This window comes from Triturus cristatus, chromosome 6 (assembly GCF_964204655.1).
Source record: "Triturus cristatus chromosome 6, aTriCri1.1, whole genome shotgun sequence".
NCBI classification, from domain to species: domain Eukaryota; kingdom Metazoa; phylum Chordata; class Amphibia; order Caudata; family Salamandridae; genus Triturus; species Triturus cristatus.
The window spans coordinates 156,218,455-156,231,692 of NC_140589.1; the positions used below are offsets into that span (position 1 = coordinate 156,218,455).

At 45.7% G+C, this 13,238-nt stretch overlaps 1 protein-coding gene across 3 annotated transcripts in view; it reads left to right on the forward strand.

Annotated features, from left to right (window-relative positions):
* The window catches only part of MIXL1 (Mix paired-like homeobox), a 112,561-nt gene extending 102,934 nt beyond the window's left edge, over positions 1-9,627 (forward strand). For 2 of the 3 annotated variants that reach the window (XM_085610413.1, XM_085610414.1), the window contains exons 2-3: positions 5,597-5,970; positions 7,751-9,627. In XM_085610413.1, coding sequence (XP_085466539.1) covers positions 5,597-5,970; positions 7,751-8,371 — 995 coding nt within the window. In that variant the 3' untranslated portion in view covers positions 8,372-9,627. Of the gene's footprint in view, positions 1-2,609; positions 3,076-5,596; positions 5,971-7,750 lie in introns of those variants that run through there. The other variant, XM_085610412.1, reaches the window with a different exon arrangement.
* The last annotated feature ends 3,611 nt before the right edge of the window (positions 9,628-13,238 follow it).

The following is a 13,238-nucleotide window of genomic DNA, read 5'->3' on the forward strand; positions in this document are numbered from 1 at the left end:
TCCAAAGGTGTTGTGTCTATGTATGCAAATGCCAAAAAAATGAGCCTTCACAAAAATAATATTTTTTTAAAGTGAACAAAAAGCAGAAATGAAAGCGTGACTGGTCATCAGGCCTGCCACTGACGTGGATTACGTTTTAGGAAGATGTGCAAAGAGTGCACGAGGAAAATGCCATCACTCACATTGAAGACAGCCAGGGGCTGAAGTGGGCTCACTTACAGCTCAATGCTGTATGCTGTGGTGGGCAGAAGCACAATGGAGCATGGTGGATGTCCCACGGAAGCTCAGAGACTGGCCCAACGTGCGGTGGATTTAGCAGTGCTTAATTTGTAAAAAAAATAAGCTCTCGTCAGGAGGCCACACATTGCCCCTGCCATGCTGCCAATGATAGTAACAACACCACTACTAACCATCACACTCCTACAGGTGTGACAATTCGGCTATTCCAAGCCCCCAAAGCTATAAGATTGGCTTGGGCGGCAGGTAATAGTCATTTTTTATGTATTTTGGATTAGTAATTAACTATTGCCTTGGTCTCTTTAAATTAGCCAGACAGCACCAGCTTGTGGCAGACTGTCATAAGCGTTGATTTTGACAATTAAGTGCCGAGCACCGGCAACCACCGGCACCAATTAAGCCTTGAGATGTAGCCAGCCAGCAAACACAGGGGCGAGGGATATAGGTCCATTCCAATTAAACTTGTTTCAAGAGGATTTCATGTGGGTAAACACTGGGACACTCCAAGGCTGTCGAAGGAGAGCACCGGAGAAGAAGAGACCCTGAAATGCTACAGTTAGAGCTAAGACTTTTTAGTTACTGGGATAAAATAAAATGCCTGCAGTTTACAAATTTCGGGGCTTATTTAAAAACCCCTTGCGCCGCCGTTGCGTCACATTTTCCCATTATAAAAGTGATGCATTGGCGGCGCAAGGGGCTTGTAAATAAGCTCCTTCTACTTTAAACAGTGTCTTAAAAAAGGGAAAAAAGGCAACGTGTCTGCGTCCATCGGAGAAGTTTTCGTCTCAATGTCTCTATAAAAGGATGGTAGTCCATCTGAGGTGAGGCGGAAACACCTTTGGAAAGCCCAGTTTACCATTCCTAAATGGTCTCTACTGGATTCTGTTATGGCAGATGTGCGTGCGGACTAAGATATGTGTGCAATCAAATGGAAACGTGTCATTCTCTGCTGGTTTAATACAAATGCTCACTTAAACACAACAACAACAAGATCCTAGATGAATTGAAGTTCAGATGTCCAAAAAGTGTATGTCAAAAAAACACATATCCGGCAGAAACCAATGGCTACTGATGAACTGGAACTGCCAGCAGGAAACCCACCTTTGCAAAAATAATTCCGTTATTAGTTCTGAGATCCAGAAAGGTACCTGGAACTGGAGGGTGTCTTTGTTCTGTCACATTTCTGTTCTTTTTGTTCATTAAAGGCACTTGTGTATAAATCATTACAATCATTTAAACTATAGTAGAATGTTTTAATTACTTTACGTTTCTGATACACCATAAATCTAATATTGCATGTAGTCCAAGTATCCCCAACTAAAGGCACTTCGCTTTGGCACTTCCTGTGCACGTGGCCATCTTTCACTGTCATTGCTAGTTGTGTGAACAGCTTGTTGAGTTTGAGGAGAGACCGGGTGCGTGTGTGTTTGGTAGGACGGGTACCAGAAGCCAGTAGGATCCAAGGCACGTGAGCAGGTCACGGTGCGCCCTATCTCAGATTATGCATGTCGTGTGTTTACGCATCGGTTGCACATGTGCAAATTGAGCATCTGAATCGGTCTTCGTTCTATGCAATGTTTTATAAATGCAAATTGCGATTGCCCCTTACAAGTGGTTTCAGTGACCCATTTGACAGCACCTGCGTGGTTCGACATCTACGGGTCAACTGTGGAGACAACCCCAGGTGTGTCTTATCACTGGCGTGTTTTTTGTACCTGTAGAATGTGCCTTGTATTGTCAGCTAGACATAAACAACCGTATGTACAATACCCCATATGCTGTAACTGGGTCTATTATAAGCCACTTGTGACTGGCCAACTGAAACCTACACCAGTTAAGGTCCTAATGTCTGCCGCCCACTCACCATGGTAATTCTTTGGAGAGCGCGGCTGAAAGGATGTGATGTTTGGATGGGCATAAGCTCTCGAGCTATTTCTATTCAGATTAACCCCTTTTTTGGTGAACTGTAAATGTTCTAGCGCTTGAGAGACGTGGCCATACGGCAAACGTTCTAGCGCTAGAGAGGTATGGCCCTGTGGTTAAATCATTATTGGTTCAGGACTTCCCTTTTCCAATCCTGGCTACCCCCTGGTGACCAACATGTGTGATCTTTGGCAAAGCAACACAACCTGCGAAAGTAACCTGTAGTAACTTTCATGCATGAGTAGTCTTAATAAGTAGTCTTGGCCCATGTTCAGCCACATTGTAGCGCTATTAAAGAGACGGGGGGTCGCTCTTTAGTGCCATATATAACACAACCCTTGGATGGACAGTCCCTGCCTGTTTGTTAACTTGGCAGTAGTGCGGCCCTGGGTGTGGGGCGTCTGTGTTCCCAGGGCCCTGTTTGAACTTGTACCCCCGGGCGTGTGTATTTCCAATGGCCCCGGCTCCCGCACACAAAGAAAATATTATTGGAGGGGATGTGTATTGTCTGCGGCCTGCGGGGACCCCCGCCAGCCCCCCAGAGGAAGCCCTGACAATGGCGTCTGGACGGGACCCCAGTGTCACCCCCTCCTCCCGGCCCTCCTCAGCCTGCGCCCCGCCGCGAGGGGTTCACACCTGCGCGCCTGGATCAGTCGGGGGTCCCCCCTTGCCCTCCTCCCGGTATAAGAGGCTTATGGGCGGCAGGCAGCCCCAGACCACAAGACAGCACCATCCCAGGAAGGCGACCCCTGCACGCGAGCACCGGAAGAAGGAAGCAAGGAATGAGCAGCATGGCGGCGACAGACGTGGGGGGCAGGAGGTGCGCACCGGGCCTCGGAGAGGTGTACTCGGGCCGCGGGAGCACCGGCGCCCCCGGCGGGCTCCATGGGAGCCTCCCGCACGGCTTCACTGCAGGTAGGGTCACCCGTCTGCTGGAAGTCCCAGCCTCGCTCATGAACTTGGCTATCCATGGTGCAGAGGGTGCAGTGGCACCGGGGCTCAGAGCAGTGAGACGCCCACTGCACCCCGAGCACTGGTAATTTTCAGTTTCATATGCACGCGCTGGGGCTCCTGCTACTCGCTGCTTCCGCTGCCCTCGGGAACACTTGAATGTGGTGCCTCGGATTTGCTAGATCCGAGTATGGCGGCCTTCTCCGAAAATATGATATAGCGCCATGGCACTCCCAGGAGCATCTGTGCGCTTCATAAATCTGTCTTCATCATCCTATCAGTATTCTTCGACCCCGCGGTTCTACCTGACCCCTCCACTGCCCTCCATCACCCTCTGGCTTGTTCAACAGCACTCCAGCTCCCCTCACCCGCCCCGGACCCTCACCTCTCTCTCCACCTCCAGTTTCTCCCCTGCTTCTTGGTGTCCCTCCATCCTGCAGGGCCCTCACACCCCCGTGCACCTCACCCAACATCCCCCTCAATACTCCAGGCGCCATCGGAGGCCCTCTGCCCCGAGCCCCCTTCATACCCCCTCACTCTCCCAGTGTCCCTGACTTTCTACTCTCCCTGCCCCCCCCCTCCTCCCCTTTAATATCACACACCCTTCCCTCGACCCTAATTCCCCCATCCCTCTATTGCTACACTTTCTTCAGTATCCTTCCTGTTTCCAGAATTTCTCACCCTCCACTTTCCTTCACCCCTCCCGTGCCCCCCACTCCTCCCTAACCCCCACCCTCACTCTTCCGGTGGCCCCTGGGGCATTGGGTGGCCTCCGGATGTTCCAAGAGGCTACTGAATTTGCAAGGATACATCCAGTGTTCCCTCCATATGCGCACCCACTACCAGATTGTGTTAATGTGTGCGGGGAGACAAGTGTGTGTGTGTATTTGTGGGGGTTCACAAAGGCTTGTTTTTGCTCCCATTCCGTGAGTTTTGGCAGAGTATACCTAATATCTGGAGTGCCAGGTTCTAAAACACCTGCTCGTCGCCTCGCGCACGGCTTTGAAGCCAGCGCTTTCAAGGATGGTTCGAGAGTGTCTTTTTTGAAAACATGACTGACAATGCTGGCTACATTAAAACATGTAAAAGTGTCAGCATGTTTGACGCCCCACAAGCGCGAGGAGTGCGCAATGCGTGAAATGGCGCTTATTCACATATATGTAATGTTTTCAAGAGTGTAGAATGTTGGCCATATAGTAGATTTACCTATTTTTACAAATAATTCTCATGTTTTCCGGTTGGCCCCACTTCCCGCTGCTTTCTGTGTGGCAGAAAGATTAGGCATCGACGGGTAGGGTAGCTCGGTGGGATTAACTGCCCGCTGCGGAGAATCCTCTAGAGTGCAGTGTCGAATACAGCTTGGCAATGGACTGTCTGCACGTGTTTGTTTGAGTAGTAACTGTTTATTCCTCAGGTGAATTGTCTTATTTTCATGACGACGGCAGGAAACAGTATGAGGCGGTTCGCTGCAGCAGGCGATGAACCCACTGATCTACAAGTCACTGACTAAATCAGTTTATTCGTTCCCAACATTTGAGACCTCAGATCAGAGAGCTTTAAAGAGAGACGCATTAATCCCAACTGTGTGAACCGGAAGAAAACATTTATAGTGAAAGTACAACGAATTAGAGTTCTTAAAAATACTTAACATCAGCTTAGACACAGCTCCTTTCATATATCGACGCGCCAAGTGAAGTGTCAAGGGTTTTAAGAGACAAGCATTAAAAGCGAGTCAACGGTGGGAGCAATGCAGGTAAAGAAGCAAGTTATCAAAAACGGGTCTATCAAAAGAAACTCAAGCGAATGTTTGTTTCTCCCGGTTCAGAAGTGATCGCCTCACATTTATTGCACGCGTTACCATCACTAACACAGAATTTGTGTAGATGAGTTATTGGTTTTCCGACAGCGTCGGACATTGAAAATTATGATTTTTTGACAATCTGATTGAATATGTAACTTTCCGGTCTGCTTGTACTTTTTGGGCAACATTGCCGATAAAGTCGATAATATATTTAATTTGTTGTGTCAGTTGTGGCCGCCTCCATTTCTGGACTATTCTCCATAACCCACAGATCTGCTCCTAAAATCAGACCTCAGTGCTCACTTTTTGTCCCTCCTGTTTTTCTTACCATAGCAGGCTATTAGCAATGAACATAGACAAAGGGCTAGAGTGGGAGCTTAACATTAGCAGCCCGCCCCAGAGATTGCGCACGTGGGTCAGTAATCCTGTGACATGCCTACCTGTAGGGTGGGGGTAATTAGTCTCTAAAACAGAGCCACAGTGCACCTCACAGTTCCTAAAAAATAGACTTCGCTCAGTGCTTTGTACAGCCCAGAAGTGATGGGGTGGGCGGAACGAGCACACCTGTGTGTGTGTGTGTGTGTGTGTGTGTGTATGTATGTGGTGACTGGCAGGCGCTCCCCGTAGCGCTGTGATACTGCTCACAGAGCCGCTACATATTTTAATTCTGATTTATTTTTGTAGGAGGCGGTGAAGGATTAAATGCCATCAGCACCTTCCAGGAATATGCATCCTCCGGAAGCAGCCCGCAGCAGCTGGGCATCCCGCAGCAGCAGCACCAGCCAGCCTTGCAGCACCCGCAGTCTGCCCAGCACCAGCAGCCCCCGCAGCCAGCACCGCGGCAACAGCAGCAACTCCCCCCGAAGCACCCACAGCCCTCGCCGCCGCCACAGAAACAGCCACAGCCCACCCCGGTGTCCTACCGCCGGAAGAGGACCAGCTTCTCCCCGGCCCAGCTGCAGGCTCTGGAGCTCGTCTTCAGCAGCAACGGGTACCCCGACATCCACCTGCGGGAGGAGCTGGCGGCCATCACCCTGCTGCCAGAGTCGCGGATCCAGGTGAGACCGCCCCCCCTCCCCCCCCCGAGTCCAATGAAGAAATAATCACTACACATATATACCCCAAATACAGTTCTTGAAGGCTCCTGATGTGGGTTATGTTTGATAGGCCAATTTGAGCTTGGGCACAGTGGTATTTGCTAACTTCCATATATAATATCAGCAATCAGAGCAGAATGTACACAGTAACAATTCAACTGCACTTGAACAGTGGTATAATCCTGATGAAGGAGGACACAATTACAAGATCAGTCGAAACTTGTTCATACTCTTAAGAGTTCTGTTCAGTTAAATCAGCGAACCAATAGCAACAGCTGGAAGATGCCTGCCTCTTAAAGGAATAGTAATTTTTGTTCCATTTTTAATGCAAGGCAGTATTTTCGAGGGACTGCAAACCCATGTTGTTGAGTAACCCGTGTGGCATTGAATGTCTGTGTGGAGAAAGCGTTTCTTGTTGAGACGAGATTGACAAAGGCTGTCTTCACTTCGAGTTGTTTACATCGATAGATCGCCATTTGGTTGCTGCGAAGCACTAACCCATCTTTCATAGTATGATGGAAGGTTAGGAAACTTTTATTACTCAATACACCGTTTAGAATCAGGGATGTTTAATAAGATACCTTTTCCTGTATCATCCATGCGCTCGCAGGTACCACCCGTCCTTTGCAGTAGGGCCATGGAATGTCTAGCGAGTTAACCGAATGCCGGGAGTCAGTGGCAGGACAGAAACTCTACTTTTCATTGCAGGAGCCAGCCTGCTTCTGCAACACTGCTGAGTGGGAGTTAGTTAAGGTTTGAAAAAGGGCGGTGTTATATTTAAGGCAGAGATGAGGAGCAGAGGGTTCTGGTATCTGTACATTGAGTTACCCCTTGACTGGAGGAACACGTCTTAGGGGTCACTCAGCGAATAGTGTCCCAAGAGGACTCAAAACCCAAGCTGGCGTCACCAGAGGAACTTGCTAACATGCCTACTGCTGGTGACGGTTAGCGATGCTAGCCTGGATGGCTCCTTGAAGCAGCCGCACTGTCTTACACATAATCACAGACCACGGGGTTGGTGTTCCCAAAGAACGGCTATTGTTGATGTACATAAGCCTTATTCCCTTTTACCCGCCTCCTTATAAGATTGTCCAGGCTCTTAGGAAGACTCGCTCTTGAAGCTGATGTGCAATAAATTCTGTTCTCCCAGGTGAGAGGTGCCAGAGGAAATCAGAAAGCATGGCAGGTGACTAGGAGAAAAGAGAGTGAGAAAGACTGGGAAAGTAACACCAGTTCGAAATATAGTGATTACAAACAATTGGAATGGAATGAACCACTTATATTCCATCAAGTCAGGACCTTGAAACCATCAAGTGTTTGTTAAAGACTCCTCCAGTACTTGATGGTTTCGTTTCCTCTTGTTTACGTGGTTCATATTTTGTGCTGTCTTTGAACCTCATATATTTAATTTCTGTGCAATGCTGAGAGGCCAAGAATGGCTGATAGAGGCCCTCTGCTCCCACATCCCAGTGTTCAACGTTCTCTTCCTTTCTGTTAAAACAACACACTGTTCTCAGTGGGTGGAATGTTCCAATAGCGTGATTGCCTGTCTGCCCCGGGCTCTACCGGTTCTTAAAACCCCTCTCCCTCTTTCTGGACCTTGTCTGTGACTCAGGCCTATAACTCGGGCAGTGGGCATTTAACTACAGGTATGGCGCTCACCAGCAGTCTATATTGCTATAGTACTGAGAGGAATTCACTTTATTTCCTGACACAAATGCTTGTTGCCTCTTCATTCCAGGTTTGGTTCCAGAACCGACGTGCCAAGTCCCGCCGTTGTAAATCGAATCCACCTAGAAGCTCCGGGACCGCGGAGCATTTTCCAGGAAACACCGGGGGCCAGTCTAAATACACCTACTGGCCCATGCCGCAGCAGCAGATGGCCATGGCAAGTCAGATGAGCCAGCAGCCTGACCTGTCCCATCACTCGTCAGGCTCAGCATCTCCCACAGACAACTTCTGCGCCACCCCCCAGCGCATGATCCCAATGCAACATGGCCGCCCCGAGCAGGAGTACCTGCAGCATGACGCAACCCTCCAGCCCTCCAACCCAATGCAGGATCCACAGTACAAGGGGGCTGCCTACTTATTTGATTTTCAGAACAATGTTGGCAAGCAGCACCAGGATTGTATGGTTGTGGAATATGACAATTTCCCCCCTAACAAGACCATTGGGCCAGAGATGAACGTCAAGATACCCCCATTGCCTCTGTCTACTGACACCGGGTGCAGCAACACCGGCCTCTACGTGGATCTGTCCCAGCTCCCAGCGCCCATCTCACACTCCAGCCCCTACGGGCAGTACTCCCCGGGATCCGACAGCAGCAGCGAGAGGTTTTCAGAGTCCGGGTCTGAATGGTAGCTGCAAGCTTCCAGCCCAGAGCCATGGGAAGGCAACTAAAAGCCTGGATCATAAGCGCAAAAAAGGTTTCTGTTCCACATTTGCCTGACATTAGTAACACGGACACATAGTTTGAGAAAATGATGCAACATTTCTTGAAAATAAAAAGCCCTGCGCCCCAGTATCCAGTCCTGGCCTTCTTATAGATTTTTAGCCACAATGACTGTATTTTTTGGGCAACAGAATTATTCCAATCAAAGATGTCCACTTTATTGTGTCAACTGTGGCCAGTGCTGAGCTATCGATTACCACTCTCTACTTGCGAACAAACCTGAAGGTGGCCGTCGGAAATTTTGCTTACCGTGACCTTCTCAGGCTTCCAGATTTTCTCAGCAGATTTAGGCAGATGCAAAAAACAGAGAAAGGGCTGGGGCTGGGGCTTAATGCTGGTGTCATTCGAAGAGGGCCGATTTGTTCAGGCAAGCTCTGGTCGGCCTGAGGTGTCACCTTAGTTTGGTTGAGCAACAGAAGTCAGACAATCAAACGACGTAGTTCACCTCCTTCCTCGTTTTTGACAGACTGAGCCTATCAGACGTAGCTATCCACGAGTGATGCTCACTGCACATAACTCCACGCGACATGACGCGTTTGACGTTGTACTGACCACAAGTAAGGCGTTTACTCGCCTCGGTACAATCGAATAGTCTGTATACACGATCTCTTTGGACTCTTCTTCTTTAGACATAAGGGATGAACCCGTAGCGTGACCAAAAACGACAAGATTTATTTGTATAAATGTTGATGTTGCCATTTAATCGAACTCAGGAGCCAGTTTATAGAACATCCAAAATTCAGGGCTGTTGTTCAAGGCGATCAAAAGCCATGCACGTCACACAAGACTAGAGTTCAGACATTATTTTTGATATATTATATCAGTGTGCAGTATGTACATTTTTTGGTGCTATGGCGTTATTTTTCCCTTTCTGGAGCTTTCTCAATCGACGCTGCTGTGGTCAAGCAAACACCAACACTGGTTGACGTAGTGCTGTTCTGACACCATACAATGGCAGTGTAAACAGGGATGAAAAGTTGTTTTTAATCTATATATCACAGTAGAGTTTTTTGCTGTATATGATTGACTAGCTTTGAGGGTTTTTATTTAAAAACACTGAAGGAGACAGGTAGGCAGTCATTTAAAAGATATACGTTCACAACGTTTGTAATTTTTTTTGTTTTGTTTTTTATTTGTATGATAATTTCTTTGCATTGAATAAAATGTCAAAAAGCAGCCTCGTGGTCTCAAAGGATGCAATTAAGAATAAAAGCAAGTCTTTTCCCGGTGAAGAGAAGGGCTCCTGCAATTCTGGTTTCTAAACATCGCTGCGATGTAGGGTTTCCGGTGACATAGGACTGCGGCGGAGCGCCATCATACGACGCGCCCTCCTGGGGAACAGCGGATCTGGGCCACGCAGGACAAGTTTCCAAGTCTTGATATGAGAATAAACTAGAGTCCTAAACACGGAATAAAACAGCCCACGATTAATGTTGCACCCACAGGGCGCAGTTCACACTCGTTAGCTTTATAGAAATGCAATTATGTCTAGGAAAAGTTGCAGTTTACTCATGCATTAAATATATGTGATTTACACAGTCACATATTGCAGAGGTGCACATACATACGTACGTGTGCACGTGTGTATGTGTGGGGTGCAGTGTATGGCGCATCTGCGGAATCTCAGTCGCCATATCTCCTGTGTAATAAAAATTAGCATCCTCGTGTGTAATTTAGTAACTCAGGCAAGAAGTATTGGCAATCCCAACTCTTGCCCACCTGTAATATTTACCACTGCCACACGATGGCGCCCTAACTCCATGTGTTCCAAAATGTGAGCTAAAATGTAGCCACTGTACAGGTGACATACTGGCGTCAATGTAGAAACGTAAAGATCCACGCTTCGCTGGATAGCTAGGCGCTACAATGGAGGGCATTGGAGGTGTGACCAAGACTCTAAATGCAAATTAGGGTCCCAAACTCAACATTCTAAACATTTCTTCCATGTTAAGGAACGTCTTGGATAGATAACAAAAAACCCAAAGGTGCACCACATACACAATATAAGAATAAGAAAGTCCTTTGTAAATAACAATTTTCTTCAGAGGTCACTTATTGTAAACATTTTTAATTTTCATTTAAATAGAAATTCCAAAACATATAATCAATCCATCAGTGTGATTTAGTGAACAGTCCAGCCGACGCGTTTCGTCCTGTAACAGGACTTCTTCAGGGCTGTCAAACAATGAACAGAGAGATATATACATATAAATAACATATATACACCAATACATAAATATACAATTATAAAAACACTAAATACATAAATATAAACACCCTAAGAGCAACAACAAGACAGAACGACATTTTTACTAAAGTGTATGGAAAATAGTTCCGATATGGGGTATATTCAATCCTATTGAACATTGTAATTTATTGTAACATAGAGCATTCGCTTGAGGTAGCCCGAGCGACGTGTTGGATCTATTGATTGTCCAAACAAATTAGCAAAAGGGAAGAGGGTAAGACAAGAAGAACAAGAAGAGGGGGCAACGGAAGAGAGAACCTCACCTACCATAGATTGATGACGTAATTCATAAATGGCAAAGTCCTTATGGATTAGTTTAATCCTTGTGAAGAGTAAGCAAGGGTCCAGTGTAAGATTCTATCAGCTGTACAGTCAAAAAAAAGGAATAAACATGAAAAAGGGGAAGGGGAGGAAAGTGGGAAAGGGAAGGGGAAAAAGAGAAAGAGACATGACTAAAATCAGTCATAATCACAGAATAATAACCAAAAAAGGTTGAAGGTAAGGGACTAATGCTATCATTATGATAAATATAAACCAATTGGGCTAGAGATGACTTACATAAAGGCGTCAAAAGCAAGTGAAAAGCTCCTCGTGGATATGTATCATTCCAAAGCCTCTTGTAATAGATGGAAGTGTTGTACTGACAGGGCTTGAGATTGTTACTAAACAAGAAAAAAGGAAGAAAGAGGGGGAGACACGTATATATAACTATCAAACAAAAGAATGCAGCAAGAAAAACAAGCGGACTTTAAAAAACCCTCATTATAAAAAATATATACAAGGGAAGAAGATAAGTACAACTTACAAAAGACCGCCACGTCAAAGTAAGCAATGTAGCTGCCAACATCTGGGGGGTAATAATCCCAGGGGTTCCACAGTCAAAATTGATCTCAGGCGGACAACATGTTTGTATTAAACATCATTCCAAGGTTCTAAAAAAGGAATGAATAATGTGTATGTATAAGAAAATAAAATAACGAAGTCAATTGATTACATGAGACAAAACATGAATATGTCTAACTGAAAACTACTTCCCAGATGGAACGAGGAGGCAGGAAATCATGAAATAAACAAAGACTTGTCATAAAAACAGAAATACCCAGGGTTAAGATAACCCGAGTGAAAAGGAAAACAGAACCCGTGAATATTACAATCAGCAGGAAATAGACTTCTTGGACATCACATTCTTTATCCAAGATGACTATATACACAGTCGCACTCACAGGAAGATCACGGCGTGCAATAGCACACTGCACTACCAAAGCTCACACCCCCAACATGTGGCGGTCTTTTGTAAGTTGTACTTATCTTCTTCCCTTGCATATATTTTTTATAATGAGGGTTTTTTAAAGTCCGCTTGTTTTTCTTGCTGCATTCTTTTGTTTGATAGTTATATATACGTGTCTCCCCCTCTTTCTTCCTTTTTTCTTGTTTAGTAACAATCTCAAGCCCTGTCAGTACAACACTTCCATCTATTACAAGAGGCTTTGGAATGATACATATCCACGAGGAGCTTTTCACTTGCTTTTGACGCCTTTATGTAAGTCATCTCTAGCCCAATTGGTTTATATTTATCATAATGATAGCATTAGTCCCTTAACTTCAACCTTTTTTGGTTATTATTCTGTGATTATGACTGATTTTAGTCATGTCTCTTTCTCTTTTTCCCCTTCCCTTTCCCACTTTCCTCCCCTTCCCCTTTTTCATGTTTATTCCTTTTTTTTGACTGTACAGCTGATAGAATCTTACACTGGACCCTTGCTTACTCTTCACAAGGATTAAACTAATCCATAAGGACTTTGCCATTTATGAATTACGTCATCAATCTATGGTAGGTGAGGTTCTCTCTTCCGTTGCCCCCTCTTCTTGTTCTTCTTGTCTTACCCTCTTCCCTTTTGCTAATTTGTTTGGACAATCAATAGATCCAACACGTCGCTCGGGCTACCTCAAGCGAATGCTCTATGTTACAATAAATTACAATGTTCAATAGGATTGAATATACCCCATATCGGAACTATTTTCCATACACTTTAGTAAAAATGTCGTTCTGTCTTGTTGTTGCTCTTAGGGTGTTTATATTTATGTATTTAGTGTTTTTATAATTGTATATTTATGTATTGGTGTATATATGTTATTTATATGTATATATCTCTCTGTTCATTGTTTGACAGCCCTGAAGAAGTCCTGTTACAGGACGAAACGCGTCGGCTGGACTGTTCACTAAATCACACTGATGGATTGATTATATGTTTTGGAATTTCTATTTAAATGAAAATTAAAAATGTTTACAATAAGTGACCTCTGAAGAAAATTGTTATTTACAAAGGACTTTCTTATTCTTATATTGTGTATGTGGTGCACCTTTGGGTTTTTTGTTATATACTCTGATTCCTACGGGAATAGGCATTGTTGCAGTGGGTGCCACAGAGTGTGCACACGTCTTTCCCAAATATATAGGGCTTTGATAGGGAGAGTGATACAGGGTTAGGTGCTGGCTTAGTGAAGGTTCCACTGTGAGTGTTTGTCTT